This window comes from Leuciscus leuciscus, assembly GCF_965113295.1.
Source record: "Leuciscus leuciscus genome assembly, chromosome: 25".
Lineage (NCBI taxonomy): Eukaryota > Metazoa > Chordata > Actinopteri > Cypriniformes > Leuciscidae > Leuciscus > Leuciscus leuciscus.
Window position 1 is genome coordinate 22107466 of NC_138724.1, and position 22145 is coordinate 22129610.

General features: G+C 37.2%; 2 protein-coding genes across 2 annotated transcripts in view; one reads left to right on the top strand and one right to left on the bottom strand.

The window, feature by feature from the left end:
• The window catches only part of jph3b (junctophilin 3b), a 35469-nt gene extending 24612 nt beyond the window's left edge, over nucleotides 1–10857 (bottom strand). Inside the window, exon 1 of the mRNA XM_082160191.1 lies at nucleotides 9326–10857. Within this exon, the coding sequence (XP_082016317.1) occupies nucleotides 9326–9707 (382 nt within the window). The 5' untranslated portion in view covers nucleotides 9708–10857. The remainder of the gene's footprint in view (nucleotides 1–9325) is intronic.
• A 4843-nt stretch (nucleotides 10858–15700) lies between these two features.
• The window catches only part of zcchc14 (zinc finger, CCHC domain containing 14), a 34268-nt gene continuing 27823 nt past the window's right edge, over nucleotides 15701–22145 (top strand). The window contains exon 1 of the mRNA XM_082160186.1: nucleotides 15701–17292. Coding sequence (XP_082016312.1) covers nucleotides 16651–17292 — 642 coding nt within the window. The 5' untranslated portion in view covers nucleotides 15701–16650. The remainder of the gene's footprint in view (nucleotides 17293–22145) is intronic.

Consider the following 22145-nt stretch of genomic DNA (forward strand, 5'->3'; position numbering starts at 1 on the left):
TGATCTCCAGACCTGGCTCTATTACTTCATTTATTGTGATGGTTCCCCCAGAGGACCAAGTGTTCCTCTCATCGATCTTAATCTCCATGAGATATCACAATGTCCATCTGTTTAGCCGCCAGCAGTGTTATTTATTGGTGAATGTGCCAACAAAATAATGGAATGTCGCGTTCTGTAAAATTTCCTTTATGGCGCTGGCAGCCTGATCTTTCTGTCAGGAGTCTTGATGGATGACCATCTTGGAACCTTCATTAAGTGACATGGGTAACCAATAACACTAAAGTTCTCGCACGTTATAAGAACAGTGCTGATGGGCCTTAATCTGAAAATGTTGCCACTGGAAGAAGAAAAAGAGTGTTTTAATCCCTACAGTTGTTGTTTCAGTACTAGGGCTGGTGCCTGATTAATCGCAACTAATGCCATATATCAATATCTGCTGAGAGAAGCCAAAGAACGAAGATAATTTAAGACGTTATATAGTTGAGCAAAGCATTGAATAGATGAATTAGAAGTCAATATTTGTTGTTTTTTGTTTAGTTTTTTTCATATTAGCTAAACACTATGTCTTTTGGATGCCTAGTCATGTTACAAGTAGTTAAAATGTAAAAAAAACAACAACGCATCTTCAGATTTCTGCATTTCAGGCATGATCAATTGTGTTTATTTTTATTGTTAATTTCCTAACAGTTAATCAGACTAAATTGACGGATTAAATTGACAGCCCTACTCATTACGGTTTCTAAAATAACTGATTTGTAATTGGTTGCCCATGTCACTTTAAGCTAACAAAATCAACAAATGAAGCAAATAGACATTGCTTTAAATATGATTCCAGACTGAGATGAGCTCTGTAATCCATACGTCTTTTTTGTCTCTCTCTAAGTTTTCTGATCTCACACTTAAAACCAAGTCCAGTTACAGAGTTGCTCTCTCCGTGGTGCTGAAATATGGGATAACACACTTTTACACAGATATGTTTAAAGGGAAAGTTCACCGCAGAATCTAAATTGTCATCATTTACCTTATAATGTAAGAGAATACGGACTGGACCTGTCAAGCTCAAAAAGTGGTTTGGACAACTTGTGAATTATTATATTCAAAAAGTATTTAAATGTATTTAAAAAGAGTGTTCATATAAAAATTTACTTTTTGTTCTCCACAGAATAAAGTCGTGGGATTTTTGAACAATGTGATGGTGAGTAAATGATGAAAATTTTTGGGTGAACTATCTCTTTAATAGTTTGCACTCATCTAGCATTGATCTTTTATACTGGAACGTGTATATTCATGATCCACCTGATCTGTCCTGTACTTTTTTGCGTTCTATGAGATCACCTCTGATGTAACCACTATCCCTACATGCTGATGATTCATCCTGGCCAACATTCTAGAACATGCTGGCACTATTACTGTGGCAGTCACACACACACACACACACACACACACACACACACACACACACACACACACACACACACACACACACACACACACACACACACACACACACACACACACACACACACACACACACACACACACACACAGCTCACTGTGCTACTTCCGTTATCTCACCATCTCTCCCACCTCTTATCCGTTCTCACCCTTTTTTCTTCTCTCCCATCCCTTTTGTCTTTACATTATCAGCTTTCTCATCCTGTTAGCTACATGCATACACATTCAGCCATACGAACGCCCCCATTCCCTCTGCCTGTATTGATCTCTGTGGGTTGGCATGTCAGCGAGGGCTGCTGGATGGCTCAATGGGGCTGGAGCTGTGCTTGGTGGATTTTCCCAGCCCCCCACTTCAATATACATACTTTCCTGGCTCACAAACTGCTCTGCATCTATCTATCTATCTATCTATCTATCTATCTATCTATCTATCTATCTATCTATCTATCTATCTATCTATCTATCTATCTATCTATCTATCTATCTATCATCTATCTATCATCTATCTATCTATCTATCTTATCCATTTGTTCCTCCTATCTATCTATCTATCTATCTATCTATCTATCTATCTATCTATCTATCTATCTATCTATCTATCTATCTATCTATCTATCTATCTATCTATTTGTTCCTCCTATCTATCTATCTATCTATCTATCTATCTATCTATCTATCTATCTATCTATCTATCTATCTATCTATCTATCTATCTATCTATCTATCTATCTATCTATCTATCAGCCCCCCACTTCAATATACTTATATTCCTAAACAGCTCTGCCTCTATCTATCTATCTATCTATCTATCTATCTATCTATCTATCTATCTATCTATCTATCTATCTATCTATCTATCTATCTATCTATCTATCTATCTATCTATCTTTTTCCCAGCCCCCCACTTCAATATACTTATATTCCTAAACAGCTCTGCATCTATCTATCTATCTATCTATCTATCTATCTATCTATCTATCTATCTATCTATCTATCTATCTATCTATCTATCTATCTATCTATCTATCTATCTATCTATCTTGTTCTATCATTCTATTTATCCATTTGTTCCTATCTATCTATCTATCTATCTATCTATCTATCTATCTATCTATCTATCTATCTATCTATCTATCTATCTATCTATCTATCTATCTATCTATCTATCTATCCGTCCGTCCGTCCGTCTGTATCTTTTAGAAACCATCAAAAAAACTTAGTAAAACCCAACACTCTCAAATTAAATTTGTAACCTTTTTATATTACAACTTCATACAAAGGTGGCAAATTTGTATGAATTCATATGATCTCATTAATCCTTTTTTTTTAACTATTTGCTTACAGATAGACCTTCATGTGACACAGTTCATACAAAGTCATACCAAATTGCCAACTCATAAAATAGTTACTTTTTCCTCATGAAAAACCCTTCAAAGATTTGATAATTATATGTGAAGAAGAATTCTTGCAGGCAAATAGTGTGTATGAAGGAGTGAAAGCAAGTACTGCAACTGAAGTGAGAACAGGAAACTGACACACTGTCACAGGCCTGTAGCTGTTGTCATTCTGATGCTGTATTCAGCGGAGTGGCCAATATCTTGCTGATGCTTTCTTCATATTGTCGGGCAGCAGCTGCGTGCTGTGTGATATGTAGATCAAACACAGACCTAAAGTGATGGGATTAGCTCAGAAAGTTCCCACACACACCGACACATAGAAAGAGAGGAGGCATCAGTTCACACCTCCCAAACAATCACAGTGTAGTTCTTTCGCACAAACACACACATACCCACACTTCCATTCATTATCTACTGCACATTTTTGCCCGCTTCAGATTTAACCGTAACAGCTAAAACAAAGCAAGATTTTGAGAAAACAATAGCTAAATATCTTCATCATACCAACATTATTGTAACTTCTACAAGCCACAAATGAAAAAATCTCATCTCTGTTCTCATTTTTCACAATTATAGATCTCTACAGACCTGTATAGTAAACAAATTTTGTGGATAATCAGTAACATCATTAGCATCCGTAAAACAAAAGCAAATCTAATAGATAGTTCAATGGATTATAGACGAGAGAGGATTTTTGATTATGATGCATTGGCAGGCCTTCCAGAATAAAGGCAGCCTGACAGTGATGTAAAACTGCTGACGTCCGTAGTGCTCTGATTGATGGGCACAGCGTTAGCACAGACACGAAACTAAGCATCCGACTCGGAGTCTGGCGGTCTGAGGACAAGATACGCCCACTGGCTGAAATGGTTTTGTACATTACGTCTTCCCGTTTGAGGTATGTGAAGGGGAAACTTGTCCTTGATTAGCCTTTGAACTGCTCCGTGTTCCTTGAAGGCCTCGGGCAGATTCCCAAGTCACAGTGACTGAAATTAAGATGCAATCTTCACTGTTTTTAACAGGATGTGCAAGAAGAGCAAAAGATTAGTGACACTTTACATTAGATGATATTTATGTACAAAAGTATATTCCAGTGTGTTTACAAGCAGCATCACAAAATAATGAAACATTAAGTAGGCTACATGTTTGTTAGTATTCAGTTTTTACAGTAAGGCTCATCATTTGCATACTCTTTAGGCAGATGTTTATATTAAAAGATAAGACTTAATTATTATCATGTTCCAAGATTTTAAATACGAATCTTTTTTAATATTGTGTTGATTATAACTGATTTTGTTTTGCAGCCTTTTATGGTAATTATGAGTTGCAAATATGGATCTCAACATCATATAGCCACTGCAACCATTCAAAGCATGTTGGTAATCTTACAATACCTCAAGGATTTTTTGTATTTTTTTTTAAAAAAGTGGACCGCTTCACTGTTCAGGACAAACCAGAGAGTCAAGGATGCAACACACAATATAGAGACTTTGGATTGGATAAATCCAGGTATTGTTTTGTCTTGGAATATATGTCAATATCTGTCATTCTTCATCTGGAGAAGTGCAAAATGTGTCAAAATACTGTTTGCTAGCACTCTTCTCTTGAACTGATCCATAACTGAACCTTTTTTTTTTTTTTTTTTTTTGAAACAGGAACAGTCAGGATAAATAAAAAAAATCAACTATTTGGACATTTGTTACTCAAATTAAGTTCTTTCGATTTCACACTTTGACGTTCAGAAAATGTTATTGTCGGTTAAAACAAATTCTAAAGGGTCCCTTATGTACGTTTTCCCTGTGAGGTCAGGCAGGGGAGTGAAAGTGAGATCTCTTGTGGTACAAACACACGCAATCTTCCAGTCCTTTGATAATTCTGCAGGTAGTCATAGGAACTTCTCATTAAAAGAGGCGGCTAAAGAGGTGTTAGAAGTAAACAGCCTGACAGGTGGGCCTAATGAAGAGAATTTGTTAGATAATCGGTGTGCTCTTCTCTTGTATTACTATGATATCGTGGGAAAGCTCCTCTCAGGGAGAGAGAGATAGAGGGAGAACAGTCACGACACTGGCGCGCTGCTGGCGCTCTCCATGGTTCTGAAGATAAGAGTGGGTGTATAGCCTGCCTGTTTCAGTTGAGTTTTATATCCTCCTGAGATTCAGCAATTCATTTTTGTTCACTGTAGTGGACATAAGTTGTTTGCTAATATCTCTTAGACCATATATATCACAGTGTGAAGTGTTTCATATATATCATGAAAAGGACATCCTGGGCTTTTCTTTCATATTCAATATTATAATGATATGATGTAATTATGTAAAACTACTTATAATATAATATATCTCTATTTTTATAGGGTCACAAACATCAGGGGAAAATACAATCCAAAATGCAATTAATGAACTGAAATTAATAAACTAACCATAAACCATGCTTAGTTCATATCATCACATTTTAAAAGTGAAGTGAAAATTATTCCCATATCATTTGTTTTTGCTGTTCAAGGCCGCACGTTTGATCAAACTGTTTGGTATTTCAACTGTGCATCTGGTATTTTTGCATCTGTCACTTGTTAGAAGAAATAATCTAAATGACAAAACCTGTGTTTGTTTGTTTGCTGCGTCTCAGGAGGTTAAGATGTTCAGATATCCAATACAATGTGTATTCTTTCCATGAGGTAGATGTCAGATCTCTTGCTTTGTGAGATCTAACAAGTCTGTTTGAACAAACCAAGTGTGAATATGCAATATAGAGAGCGGGAGCTCTCTGAGGATGCAGACGTTAGTATTAATCAGAGGAACATCTAATTGAATCACTGCACTGCTGTGAAAACAGCAATACCAATGAAAATGCAGTAGCAAAAAAAGAAAATGCTGACTTACTGGATGGGACATGCAAACAACAGTAGCCTTGTATGAGCATGGGACATCCCACATGGGTCACATGGTTATGTGATTAGTGGTCCGGTATTGGCTTTCTATGAGTCCTGCAACCCACATGTCAAAACTAATTCGCTTGCGTTTCTGCCGGAGGCCTATGAGATGCATTGTGCAACAGCGCGGGGCACACAGAACGGAAACGGTTAATGCGGAAAGATCAAAGACGCGGAAACATCACAGGACAGATTTAATCACGCGCCTTCCCCCGGGTTGAATTTATAATGGTTTCTTTAACAATGCTCGCTGTTCTGTTTCGAGGTTGAATACTTCTTGTTTTTTCCTTTTCATGTGTCGTGATCAGGGACGCGTCTGTCTAAAGAAATGATGACGTTGTGGCTCACTTGGCCTAAATATCTCGTATTCAATACTAATTAGAATTCATACCAGGAAAAGGCAGACTCCCGCAAAGCAGGCAGAATGTCTGTTTGGATCGGCTCTTCCATGAATTATTAATCTCTTGTCTTTTTCACAAAGTCAGCAATAGCAGAGTAATTGTTGCATGCGTGTGGTTGCGGGCCAGACTCTCGCAGAGTACACATCTGTCGGCCATGCTCATCTCTAGTGGCCTTAAATCCAGGACAGTACACTTCTCAGAATGAAACAGGTGTTCGTATCCATAGATGGACTAAAGAGATCTCTTATCCTTAACCTACTCTAATATAAACCATCCATTGGGCATTTATAGCTTTGGAAATAATAGGTGCTTCACATGGCAGGCCAAAGGCGACTTTACCCTGATGCAAACCACACACTTTTATAGCATTGTCAATCTTATATAAACAATGCCATAAAATTGTTGTTTATTCAGGCAATGTTTTCTGTATATGGGGCAATGGTATTGCGACAACGCTCCACAATACAAAATAAAGCTACACTTAAAACCAAATCTCTCTAAGCCTACATAGACTAGCAGGCTGTTATCCGTTTAAGGGGATTTCAGTTTGACTTTTCTTTTTTTTTTATGTTATGTAGGTGATGCATTTGAGAAGTGGAATAGTCCCCATTTTAGGATTATGAACATAATAAAATAATCCTGAATGTATTGGAACCACATAACTGATATGTATGCTTCCTTTTGTTGTCAAGCCAGCTCTAGGTATTTCGATTTGCTTTTGAGCAATGCAGAATGGCGCTTTTCAGAGGCCAAATTGATCAGCATTTGAGTTTTAGTCATGCAAAAGTGCTGGGAATTGCTGTACATAAGCCACATAGTGGACATGATAACACTGTTGGCCTCAAGCAACACAGAGTTCCACATCGATGTATGTAAGTACTTTACTCCCTGACTTCTAAATAATCATTAGAGTTACATCAGAAACTGAAATCAGAGCAGCCATAAAAGCAAAAATCATCCATATCCTGTACAATGCCATTCTCTGTAGACAAGTAATCCCTAAGGGGCCGACTGAGGGGTAAAACATGACAAGACATGTTATTGAATCAAAGATTAATGCATGTGATGTAACGTTAATAGTAATGAAATATCACATATTTACAGCAAGCCTAGAAATGTCAGTTTATATTTATAGCAAAGATGTGTTTATAATATTGCATACTATGAGAGCAGAAGAAGCTAATGGAAACTAACTTGCCCTCTTCAAACCTGTCCTCTTTAGTGTGATGGTGGAATTCAGGTCATAATGTGAACAGATGCTTTCATGTGTGGCAGCTGTAGTGTACTCAGACAGCACTGAGAGCTGATAATGCCACTGTAACCTCTTTGTGGCCCTATTAACCTCCTCGTGTCTTGTCTCTCCCTTCTTTGGCTCATTTTCTTTCTTTCTTTCTTTTTTTTTTTATATCAATCTTTGTCTTCTCTGACTGCTTACTGTGGTTGTGATTAAGTGGTCCAGATTAGTACCAAAGTAAGTAAACGCCATTAACGAGTCAGCCAGCCAATCAGAGTTGCGAGCATTGAGTCTCCAGTGACACGCTGACCTGCTGCCAGAGTCTGTGTGTGTTTCCACAGCAACTTGGTGTAAAAGACTCACAGGCAACACTTCCATAATGCAAAGAAAATTAAACAAAGAGAGAGAGGTTATGCTGCTCTGAAAATAGATAGACTGTTGATACAAGTATATGCCTCATTCACCAGAATTGACACTTTCTTCAACTTAAAACAGCCAAAGGGGTGCTGATTTTACTTTTCACACTCACTGAAATGATATCTTCAGAGAGTGAGAGGATGCATATGTGGATATGTTTCTCCACATCTATACATTCAGCTACCTTTAGATCAATGAGACAAAAATCTATTATGAGTATGTCACACTCCTACTCTACCTATTTACTTAAAGGGACAGTTCACCCAAAATTGAAATTTATTTTATTATTTACTCACTCTCATGTGAAAGCCCAATGTTACGCAAAAACATTTCAAACAATCTTCAAATTGTATATTTTTGTGTCTTCTACAGAAGAAATAAAGTATTACAGGTTTGGAATGAAATGAGGGTGAGTAAATAAAGACAGAATTTAAATTTTTGGGCGAACCATCCTTTTAATAGTTGGTATTACAATGTTACATACCTATTACGTATTAATATTGCACCTTTACTAACAAAGACACTAAGGGTGATCAAATGGGAGATTTCTTTTACAAAAAGGCACAGAACTGAGGGTTCAGGTCACGTGACTCTGCACTGGTATGCATTTACATTCAACAACTGTGATTCTTCTTGAATAATCACTGACAGAACAATTTATTATAAAAAAATTTAAAAAAGTTTTTACTCTAGGCCAGTTAAAGGTAAGCCATTGCATAAGTGTTATGTCAAGTATATTCTACAGTGGTGGTTTTGCTTGTTTCAAGTAAATGAGCCTATTGTTACTTTCATGGCCATTGATCTTCGTCACTTATCTTGCCTTCATATCATCTTGACTTTTGTTTTGGCAATTTTAGTTTGTACTGTCTCCAGAACAGTAAAACAGAAACCTTGTTCCAGCTCAAATAGGGTGTTCTGGTATTTTGTCAAGGGCTTTTACAAGACTTGTAGGTTGACTAAAATCTCTCGTTCTTCCTCTCTCTCTCTCTCTAGATGTCCAATTGGCCTTAATTTGAGCCTCCAAATTGATCTCCTCAGCAGCTTGTGGACGATGGAGGAATTCGCTTGTCCAAATGATGAGTAGAGGAAGAATAAAAAAAAATCTGACTACAAATAAAAAAGTGATGAGTGGTGCAAAAATGGAAATTACAAGGTATTCTAGAAATATCTCTCTCTGCTGTAATAGTTTTTGTGTTATCCATTAAAGGGACAGTTCATGCAAAAATCCCATCAACATTTATTCACCCTCATGTTGTTCAAAACTGGTATGACTTTCTTCTGTTGAATACACAAGAAAATACTTTGAAGAACACTGGGGTCCAACGTTAGGGTGTTCCACAGAAAAAAATCATATGGGTTTGTAATGACAAGAGGGATTCAATTAAACTATCCCTTGTCCAGAGATGTCACTATTTTGTGGTGTCATTTAGTTGGAAGACTTTTTTAAAACTTGAACTCAAACTCTTTACCAAAACAATTTCATAACTCTTACCTCCATCAGAGTATGTCTCCGTTCCGTATCCATCCTGTAGGCCGTTGTTCCATGTACCCTCGTACTTGCCGCTGGTTCCTGTGCTTTCCCGCACACCGTAGCGTCCCTTAAATCCATGTGTCCATTCACCTTTATAAACCCACTTGCCCTTGTTTTCAACACCAATGCCATGGCGCTTACCTTGCGCCCATGTCCCCTGATAGGTGTTCCCACTGGGCCATGTATAGATGCCCACCACCTCAAAGCCGTGGCTCCAGGAGCCTGCATACTCGCCTTGGCCCTTGGGTCCTGTGCAGATGCCATGGCCATGGGCCTTTCCCTCTTCCCACCCTCCACAGTATGATCCCCCATCATCAAAGTTGAACCTGCCCCCAGTGGACATGCATGAAATAGGTTTTGGCAAATACCCCAAATCTCAAAAAGAAAAGAAAAAGAAGTAAGACCCAAACAAAATCAGATTTGGAAATGGGGCCAGGGTGTTGGTGGAAAGCTGGGGAATGAAAAAACCTGTAAACTCTCCCTTGATTGGCCTTTAAAAAACAATGCAAAAAGTTAAAAGAAAGAAAGAGGTGCCCTCCTAGGCAGTAGTCCCCTCCTGTCAAACTAGGCAGGAGCAGCTTGAGTCCTCTCAGACCATCCTCTTCTAGGAGTGGAGCTTTTTATTCACAAGTTGCTTTCCTGCAGTTGCTTCTTAGTGATGAAAGTGGGCCCACGCCAGCCATGCGCCTTGTTCTACCGTTACCAGCGCAGCAACAATTCTTTCGGTTCTGGTGCTCTGGCCCCCTCCTCGTTCCTGCCTCCACAGAGGGCACCTGTGCCAGCACACACCTACCCTCACTCCCGCTCTCCCTCTCTGGGGCTTTGAGCTGTTTCACTTCCCCTCCCAGTCGCTGAGACCACCAGGCTCCACCTAGAAACCTGTGAGAACTCAGAGTGACGGCCGATAGATGAAGCAAGCAGGTAGCATTTACAAATGCATCCCCTCTGCCAGGAGCTCACTTACTGTTGTACCAAATCCACCCGACATGCTGATGCCACACAGGGAGACTGAGTGCAAGAGAAACAAGAAAAAAAGAGCGATGGATTTTGCAAGCTTCAGTCTCTGTCTTCTAGCAGCAATGCAGTCTCTATCCACACACAATCGCATGCATATATATGCACGCTCTCGCCAGCGCTGGATGAGCGCACAGCTTGATCGTAAACAAACTGATGTGATTAATTCCTTATCTGGACACTGTTTCGTCGTTGTCTCTGCTTTCCTCTCTGCTTTCTTTTCAGGTCTGTATAAAAATCCTGTGCTCCGGTTTGCTTGCAGGTGGGAAAACCAGATTCATTGTTCCTGATTTACCTTCTTCTGTTCTTCCTTGACTCAATCACGCTGTTAGAATGATTTTCATGTGACGCTGATGGTCTTTTACTCCGTCGTCATCTTATTCCCCCATATGATGTCTCTCTCTCTCTCTCTCTCTCTTACACTGGTGTCTCTCAAATCTGCTCATTAGAGGTGGACTGTTCCAACGCAGCCAACTCCCCCTCCCCCTTGCACATGCTCTCTCTCCCTCGCTCTCCCTTCATTTAAAGAGACATGTACTGCGTTAATACTCACCGCTCTCTCTCTATCTCTCTCTCTCTCTCTATCCACCTCAGGGAGCAAAGATTGCTTTTCCTAATTGCCCGGCTTAGTCCTCCCCCTACCCTCCCACTAAATCTCCATTGCTTTGCCCTCATAGAATAATTAGAGCATTTGTCAGTTAATGATATGGCTTGAGATGGAGCATTAAATCTCTTTGTTGCAGGTGAGATCATATTAAATCTGCTCTGTTGACCTTGGCCCTTGATCATCCTGACTATTCTTCTCTGGATTCCATGGTATCTGTAAGGCACAAGGGTCTCTTTTACTGTGGCGACATATGATTCATACTGTAGACAAAATAGGTTATAATTGAAGACATATCACTGAGATTACAGAGAACACAATGTATTACAGTATTTCTCCGTCTTCCTTCTCAAACAACTTTTCCTTAGAAGTATCCTGTAATGAAAAAAGCCCATGATGATTCAAGAGGGTACATGGAGACGTACCTGTACTTCAAAATACAGTATGTAAAATTCTTTATATACACGAAAACAAGGGACTTGATTTATATATGTTATCATATCATTAAAATTGCAATTGTGTGTAACAATCTGTTTGTAAAGAGGAGGAGGAGGGATATTTATCCTCTCAATTACAGGGGATCAACTCTGACAGAGCTGGGTAAAAATACTCTGACATGCTGCTTTGGCTCAGCAGGTACTGAGAACCAAGTTTCATGCAGTAAACAGGTCACCTATATTTTGAATCAAGAAGATTCATGTATTTGACTCATTACACTACATGTTTTTGACTGAGCAATGCTAACTCATTGCTTCTGGTGGTTTAGCTTATCAGGCTATTTTAGTGATAGCCTGCTGTTGGCTTGATTAGTATTAGAGTAGGAGAGGGAGATTTTATGAAGTGGGATCAGCAGCCATAGTGTGGGAGTATGTGTGTGTGTATAAGATAGAGATTGCAGGGGAAGTGCGAACATTCCTCTCAGATTGACGGATTTTGCAAGGTTGTTCTTACAAACAACTACACCCTTTCTTGAAAACCTACAAAAGAGAAATAATTTGACAGTTAGACGTCAAAAGCCAAACAATATTGCCATGTTAACCATTAAAATAATATTTTTGACCAAAAAACAAACATGCATATGCTATATAATTCATTACCTGTAATTGCACTGGCGTTATCCTGTTCTGATCCACAAGTCTTACATTTTGAAAAAGTAATTGTATAGTTTCTGCTTCACCATGGAGGATTTGATGCAGACACGCTATGTTTGAGGCCTGAGGAGCATTACCATGAGTTTAAGCCCAGAGACACAAGATCACTCAGAATTGTTAGCAAAACAGGCCGAGATGACTCACGCTCCCCTGCAGCACAACTGAAAAAAAATCAAGGCTGTTATTGAAAATTTGGAGAGTTATTAAATTAGCTTTCCTTACTTGTTTAACCACAGGGCAGTAATAGCAGAAACAGGAACATTTGCTAACTTTGGAGGGTATGTAATGAGCATGTTAAATCAACTCGAATACTTGAGTACATATATAGGGCTATGGTTTAAATCTGAATTGTTGTTGAATGTTATTCTACATACATCAGACAAACATCTTTGGCATCCCATTCACTTGCCAATGGGATGGAATGTCTCTTTGCTTTTCCTGCTGATTACTGTAATTATCTTGATAAATAGTGCACCTCTATTTTCTTGTGTAGTTTTGGAGTAAATTGATGTCTGATCATGAATTGGTCCACAAAGTACCACTGAAAATGATAACTTGACAGTAAATTAAAAATAACACCATTATTTGACATTTTCATGTATAACTTTGAATTCATTAAAAGTTACGTCATGCATGATCATGACCAATCCTTGTTTTCGTGATCACCTGTCACCTTTGCTTGAGCACAGAAAAAGCTTTCAAATTACAGTCATAAAGTGAGAGCCAACTGCTCCCTCTAGTGTTCATTTATGATCAGCAACAGTTTAATTTGCCAGCACTGTACATTTATTAGGTTATACTAAAGTTTGCTCATCTTCTACATTTGTATTTGATTATAAAGATTTAGCAGTAGGGTCTTCTCGTATATCAGTGGTTCTAAATTAGATGTCATAAACTAAAAATGAACAACCGTTTTTACAGCATTTATTAATCTACAGTACAGGCCAAAAGTTTGGAAACATTACTATTTTTAATGTTTTTGAAAGAAGTTTCTTCTGCTCATCAAGCCTGCATTTATTTGATAAAAAATACAGATTTTTTTTTTTAATATTGTGATATATTATTACAATTTAAAATAATTGGTTTTCAATTTATTATACTTTAAATTATCATTTATTTCTGTGATGCAAAGCTGAATTTTCAGGATCATTACTCCAGTCTATCACATGATCCTTTAGAAATCATTCTAATATTCTGATTTATTATTTATTATTATTATTGTTGGAAACAGTTCTGCTGCCTAATATATTTGATGAATAAAAGGTTAAAAAGAAATGCATTTATTTAAAATAAAATAAATATTTTCTAATAATATAAATCTTCTTTACTATTACTTTTTTTTTAATCAATTTAACACATCCTTGCTGAATAAAAGTATTGATTTATTTCAAAAAAAGAAAGAAAAAAAATTACTGACCCCAAATTACTGACCAGTAGTGTATATTGTTGTTACAAAAGATTTCTATTTTTAAAACATTTGCTTCTTTTTTTTACTATTTTTTTTTTTTTTTTTACTTTTTATTCATCAAAGTATCCTAAAAAAGTATCACAGGTTATGAAAAAATATTAAGCAGCAGAACTGTTTCCAACTTTGATAATGAATCATCATATTAGAATGATTTCTAAAAGATGTGATAGACTGGAGTAATGATCCTGAAAATTCAGCTTTGCATCACAGAAATAAATGATAATTTAAAGTATAATAAATTGAAAACCAATTATTTTAAATTGTAATAATATATCACAATATTAAAACATTTTCTGTATTTTTAATCAAATAAATGCAGGCTTGATGAGCAGAAGAAACTTCTTTCAAAAACATTAAAAATAGTAATGTTTCCAAACTTTTGGCCGGTACTGTAGATTAATGTTCATTTATAAATATACTATTAATATTCATTGTTAATTTTTGGTCATACTGTAACATACAAATTTATGTAAAAAATGTAATCAGTGTATGTAGAAATTAACGTGTACCCAGATTAAAAATAAATGTTGTAAAAGTATTATTCATAGTTTATAATACCTAATGCCTTAAATAATGGCAACATGTAACAAGCTTTTCGTGAATCCATAAAAGTTCATTGCTATTCACTCTGCTCAACTAATATGCTAAAATATAAAGAGTAAATATCTCTGAGGAGTAAAACAATCGCTAATGCAAACGTTTTAGATCCAATGAAAATGGCTTAGGGGACCAAAAAAAAATAAAAATAAAAATATTTTGTATGCTGTAGCCTATTTAAAAAGTTGGCCGATGAATAAAAAGTGACACTATGCTTACAGTTCATTCATGCATGCACTGAATCTTTTTGGAGAAGTAAAACTATAACACGATACAAACACATCACGCAAGTACAAAAACACTGGATAACCATTGAAAAGTCTGCGATGAAGATCTTTAAGATCAACAACTTCACGTGCAATTTATGAATGACTTGGGTGATTTTGAGATTGAATTCAATAAGTGGTGTCATGTTCTTGTCTTTTTTTAGATGTTTTGTCTTGACAGTATGTGTCCTGTGTCTGGTTAATTGTTTTAGCGTAAATGTAGAAAATGTCTGTCAAAGCTTGTAGAGCAATTTGCTTTTTTCTCTGAAACAACTTTTTGAGTAGCTTGTCCAAAACGGTCCAAAGTTGTATGAGACTAGCCATATTAGTTTCGTAAGAAGTTTTGACTTTTACGCTGTTTCTGCTCAAAAATTCAGTTCCACAAAATCCAAACCTTTTCCAGGCAGCCTGACAACAAATACAGATTTGGGGTTTCTTCCTTGATTTAAACCCTTACAGTTACTTAGATATGTGACCAATTGTCCTATGATGACATATAACAATGTGGTATAATTAAAATTAAAATTACAACATTTGGAATCAAAATTTGTTTTCTAGATATTACAAATCATCACCCAACGCTCACTTTTGTCCACTCCACTTGTCAACCATAGTTTCACCCCTGCAAGTAAATCTTTTTATCTAGAATAAGAATTATGATGCATACAGTATTTTAAGACGATTTTGCATTTTAATTATTAAATTATTTCAATACAAAATCATTTATTTTTAATTTAATAAAGAAATATTGTGTTCCAAATCTGAAACGCAAAAATATAATTAAAAATAAACAACAACAAATCACTAGGGGAAAATAAAATAGTAACCGTTACTAATTGTACTAGGTTGTAAACAAAGAAAAATAGGACAGAGTGGAAAGTACAGTAGTCAACATTTGAAGTGGATCAAAACCTTTTATCAAAGTTATACGTAAATTTTGAACAATAGGCCTACCCATTCTTGTCCGAGGACAACTTTGATTAACTTTTTTCTTTTTTTTTTTTAGTTACTGTATTTAAGAAAATATATAATCCACTAGATTGGGTGAGGATATTATGACTTGGTTCTTGATGGAGCCCTGGGACAACTGGCGCCATCTTCGGGAAAGTTGACATCATTAAATGACAAAACCAGAGATTTCCAATATATGCCTAGTGGCTATCCAAAGGCATACTTCAGAAAAGGGGTTTTCCTGTACAAAACCGCCACAGGAATAATTCATAGTATTTTATTTTATTTTAATAAATTTACTTTATGTCTAAAATTCGGTTAAGAATGTATGTTAAGGTGAATGTACTCTATCTCTTTAAATAATACAATATTTTACTGTCCACATCAAATATGACTGCAGGCGCTTGAGAGATATAAGAGAATGGCGTTTTGGCCAATCACGGCGCAGAATGTGATGACTGACAAGCTGCTCATCCAATAAAAATCAGCAAAGGGCAGGGTTTGCGTGAAGTTCGGGATAGTGAACTACACTCAGTTCTCCTTACTCGACTTGAAGACAGGATAATGATAGACAACGAAACCGTAGATTAATTCACTCGTGTGAAGTGCAAACAAAAGCAGCGGGTAAAGTGTCACGTTTTTAAATAAATGTAACAAATCGTCCGAGGAAGGAATATACGGATATATTGACGTCCATTCGACCAGTAAAACTGTTAAAACCGGGGAGTTTTCCACACAAAATGTTTATTGCCCGAAGACGGTTCCTTTGCGCGTGCACAGCAATGCCGATAATTTCATCTGGACGAATCGTTCTAACGGATACTGTAAGATCTGAAAGAAATGAGCTTGTTTTATAATGTGTCCTGGAGACTATTGAATAACTGGCTGACGTGGGGATCACGTAGGGGGGCTTGCCGAAAAAGGAGAGACACGGGCGGGCAGAGGGGCTGCGCCGCCGCGCGTCTGGGATTACAGTGAACACAATTTGTTTCTTTACCAACTTGATATGGCTTTGACGAGATAATGCAATCGCTGGCATATAAAACACGAAGGAAACCATGTAGCATGTCTTGTTTTAGGGGTTCTCAGACGCTCAGACTGACCACTGCCTATAACTTCATGGATGTTTACGTCAGTGAATGATTTGGAAGTTTGTAAAGTTCGTAAAGGCCATCGACCACTGCTGTATGAACTTTGTTTTTAATATCTGATGCATTTTACAAGTGCTGTCTAAGATGGTTGAGAACAGATGCTTTGTTCAGAGAGAGGAGGTTTACCGCTGGTTCTCCGTGTTGAGTTCGGCGCAGAGGGCTGAGTTCTTCTGCGGCCTTTTGGACCTATGCGTTCCCATTGAGCTGCGCTTCCTCGGTTCGTGTTTGGAAGACCTAGCCCGAAAAGACTACCACTCACTGAGGGATGCAGAAATCAAAGCCAACAACCCGGCTGACCTCGCCAACCTGGCCAACATCACGGATGTGGTCGTGAGGAGCAAACTGCTCGTCTCACTCGCGCTCCTCAGCTCGGACAACCGCGTAGCGGCAGGAGTTTTGTTTCGCACCCTAACTCACATCGACACCATCATTAATAACTACGGACTTAAGCTTAACGATGGCCAGACGGGAGAGCAATTTTTGCTCCTCTTCACCATGGCTTCGAACCATCCCGCCTTTAGTTTTCATCAAAAGCAGGTGCTGAGGCAAGAGTTGACACAAATCCAGAAGATCCTACAGGTGACAGTTGGTGAGGCGTCGTCGACGTCACATGGGGGCGGGGCTTGTGCTGCTGCTCTCCCAAACGTGAGCGTGACCCCGACCTTCTCTTCCTTCATCACCTCATCCACCTTAAACTCCTGCCAGGCCGGATGTCCGTGCTGCAAGGTGGGAAACATTTAGAGTCTGCATGTAATGGAATTCGCCCTGCATATTCTCTCAAATGCGTTTTATTGATCTTATTGTGAACCATTCATACATGCATATGTTTCATTTTAGTAAAAAAAAAAAAAAAAAAATGTCATAACTGCATCTTCCAGCGAAAACGACAGACTTCTGTCTGGTGATGTATGGAGGACCTCTCCAATCATTTAGTCTGTTCAAACCCCGTTCATCTGCCTTCACTTTTGTGTGCAAAGCCCCACATTTTTTAAATCCAATCAACAACCGATGCATAAAACCAATTCCCTGCCCTACATTTTTCTTTTTCGATACTTTGATGTACGTCACAATACGAAAGAAAAGATCTGCACTACTTCCGTTTCATTGCGACTTCCAAACCTGTGTAACTGACTTTCATCCATATAACACAAAAAGAGATATTTTGCTGAATGTCAGAGAAAGTGAATGGGTCACATGGTTGACTAATTGATTATTACCAATCTAAATAGATTATTAGTATTTCTAATTCTCAGAAAAGTTGCATCTTTAAATTTAACCCTTTCATGCATGAATTATGATAACCTCAGTCAGGATTTTTTTATTGCTCTTAGGGCATGAAAAACAAGAATTGATTTTTATTTTATTTTTTTTACAAATTTTTCAAAGAGATCTTCAGATGTCCACTTGAGTGGACAGCATGCGGTTATGGTTTAAACTGAAGATATACTGTATTAAATATAAGACAATAATCAAACAGATAAAGTATGTGAATTTAACAAACTAATCAATACAATTATATCAAATCATGTGAAAACTATAAAACATATACAAAAAATATAAATGCAAAATATTGCAAAGGCTTCATACAAGTTGCACTTTGCGTATCTTTGATATCAGAACATGAGGACGTGATTCCATCAGAATCTTCTACAGCCTGTCAAGGTACAACTGTGGAAACCACTCAGATGCTCCCTCCAGTGCACCAGAGTATGGAGATTTACCCTTATTAGCTGATAATGCTGATTATGTTCAAGATGGACATGCACATTTCTATCATAGCCCTCCTCTGAGAAAACCTAACGATACGTTTTTTCAATCTCATCTGAAATGAGCAGTGTTGGGGGTAACGCATTACAAGTAACATGCATAACGCATTCAGATTACTTTTTTGATGTTACAAGTAAAGTAATGTGTTACAAGTAACATGCATTACCTAATCAGATTACTTTTTGATTTAACAAGTAATTAACTACAAGTAATGTGCATTACCTAATCAGATTACTTTTTGATGTAACGAGTAAAGAAACGCATTACAAGTAACATTCATTACGTAATCAGATTACTTTTTGATGTTAGGAGTAAGGAAACGCATTACAATAACATGCATTACGAAATCAGATTACTTTTTGATGTTATGAGTAAAGAAACACATTACAAGTAACATGCATTACATAATCAGGTTACTTTTTGATGTTATGAGTAAAAAAACACATTACAATTACGTGCATTAAGAAATCAGATTACTTTTTGATCTAACAAGTAAAGTAATGCATTACAAGTGTCATACATTATGTAATCACATGACTTTTTTCGATGTCAATGAAAATTACATTCTAATAATACCAAATACATTTATTTACAGTAAAAAAAGTCACTGCAGATTAAGTTTTTAAGTTTTAAGTTTCAAAAACAATATTCACATCATAATTATGAATTGTAGCTGAAATATTGCAATTGATGCATGACGTCCACTATAGTGGACATGTGATTAATCAGAGTTTTCTCTCAATCTAAAATCAAAACTTGGAAAGTTTTACTGTGATATGACTCATTAGATATTTCTTGATGCTGCAATATTTTTTTTACCTACAAGAGTCTCCTAGGATAGAAGGAATGGGTGGATATTCCGGAGCAACTTGGCATGTCTGACTGACCCTTGGCCATCTTGGTTTGGAGGGGGAAAAAATCGAAACACAAAGGCTTGCCACTTGGTTGCAATTTATAGGATGATGCACCAGGGTCCAATGAAGAGGCTGATGTGCAACTTTGCCATAAAAACCCGTGCAAATTCAAGAAAATGCTTTTTTAATAGCTGTCCACTGTAGTGACCACTATGCGTGAAAGGGTTAAGATCCATATTATATAGGCATATACATATATATATATATATTACATAAAGCTTCTGTATAACTGCAGAAGACTTAGAATATTGCTTTAGTTGAATAGACTATTTATTTTTATGGTCCATACAACATTTTGTTAAATTAAAATATCCACACACTTTCCTTGTATGGAAAACAATGGATGTGCAAAATGTATCTTTTTTGTTTTCAGTAAATCAAAGAAAGTCACAAGGTGATGAACAAGATGAATGTCACTAAATAAATAGTGACAATTTTATTTTTAGATGAACTATCCCTTTAAGGTGTTAAACGAGTTTATGAATGTATGCTAAATATTGTTAGTGTGGTTAATTTAGCCTATAACTAATTCCTTATAGGACCAACATTTTTATCCAAAGCAACCTGGGGTTAAGTGTCTCAGTTCAACAATGTTGATGGTCCATAAAACCCCTTTTGGTGGTTGAACCCACAACCTTTTTGCTTACTAGCCTCAACTTTTAAGCGCTAGGCCATACACCCCAAGATATACAGATCAGACCTGATTTATTCAACAGTATCTATGGGGAACACCAAGAGCAACAATAATGAACTGGGGTCATCTGGCAAAGACAAACAATTCAGCCATGAGATCTCACACAACTCCAACCAATGAGTGTTTACTGTTTAAATCTGTTCCATCCTCTCATGGGGGTTCCAAGTGCGGGAGTGATCTCAATGAATCAATGCCTTTACGATGACGCGAGACTCACACTTACACTTTCTTAAACCCAGCGTGTAATGTAATATTGCAAATGTATAATTATGTTGTAACTCAAAAATGTTAGCTTGGTGAGTCAACAAACAGGCTTTGAAAACTGACAGAAGCAGCAAAACCCTTTCATTATAGAATATGATATTATACAACAGTTCCAGAATAAATAGATGTAAAAATGACATTAAATGTGCTGACACGATGCACACACAGATCTGAAGAATATTGCATAGCATCTGCTATGGATTTTTTATTTATTTTTTGCTCTTAGCTGGTGTTATTAAAACCACACCAGGACTGTCTGTCTTTATGGCATCTTGTTGTCTTCATGTCATCTTGTTCTTGATATGTCTAAGCAGAGATTGAAATGCCTCCACAGCACCGTCTGTGTAAGACTGAGACTGAAAGAAAGAACCACACCACTTTTTTTGTAATTTGTAATGACTTTCGACGTTCGATATTTAGTGGTCTTTTAATTGTCTTAACCATTTTAATCACGAATCACTGTTCAGGAAATTAGCAAGAATTGCACAAATACTGTAGATAAAGTAACTTAGCACGGGAATAGCTTTTTACAGCTTTTTCACTCAATTTTATTGGATTTAACAGTTCATAGTAGTTGAAAAATGTCTCCCAGTTTAAGTTTAAGGCTTTAAGCTTAATGTGAGACCAAATATTCACTATTTTTTGCCCAGTAGTGTATATACACTAACACTATCAGTCAAAAGTTTGGAATAGCGGGCCGTTTTTTAGCGTTGGTTGGCTTAGTTTCTTCTGTATGTTCCGCACCGTTGGCTTTAGTCGAACGCCATTTGGTCTTTTTTGGGCTGATTCAGCAAGTTAAATCGGCGTCAGGCCATCACTAAGAGAGAGAACTCTGATTGGCTGTTCAGCTTAGCGAACGAGTCGGTGCACGAGAATAAAAGCGAAATGATGAAAGCGAGCAAAGAAGTCATGAAAGCACAGACAGAAGGCTGTTCAAATTTTGCATCATCTTACCTGAGCATTCGAATACACAAATATTTTCTTAATAACATGAGCTGGCTATAATGAAGAAAGTGATCAGAATGACTGATATTCCAAATGGTAAGCAAGAACTGCTTTGTTTTCGGGTTTGTATATCTGCAGGCCTATTTTCGGTTTCCCTTTTTGAATGACGAAAATAGACTAGTTACTAGTTGACAGTCGCTTGTAGTCCTTGTGTTGTGTTCAAGCGCAGCTTTTTGGCCGAGATGCAGCCAATGAGAGGCGACAACACAGTCGGCTTGGTGTGTCCTGGGCTTTATGCTCACCAGGGCTGTATTTATATGACCAATAATACAGTAAAGTATTCAAATGAAAAATAATTGTTTTCTATTTGAATACATTTTAAAGGGTAATTCACTGTTGTGATGGCAAAGCTGAATTTTACTGTATTTTACTGACTGTATTTTCAGCAGCCATTTCCTCAGTCTCTACTGTCACATAATCCTTCAGAAATCAGTGTGTGTGTTTTGTTTTTATTGTGATTTCCTGATTAAAATAACTTTTTGGTTATGTGATATTGGTTTCTATACTTACAGTACTACAGTGAAGGATCAATGTGCGGTTAAAACGGTAAAAATGCATGTTGACAAAATGTGATAAAACACTTCCTAATGTATGTTGAGTCTTTTATTGTGTGATCCCAGTGTTGTCAGACCTAAATATCTCTGGTGGAGTGTTATCTGTACTGACATGGGCTCATGAGGCACACATGCTGCCGAGACCTGTGCTTCAGCGGGTGTAGTGGGAAAGTACCCTGTGAAGGCAGAGAAGGCGGTTCTATTTAGTGATTTGTTGGTTTTGGCTTTCATGAAGTGAAGCTCAGCACATTTCTCCATGCTTAAATCAGCCCTCTGTGTAACTCTCCTGTGATTCATCAGGAAGCACCGACTGCTCGCTTGTTCAAGAGACCTTTATACTAGCCTAAACATCAACAAAAACACATGCTCTTTTGTCTTGAG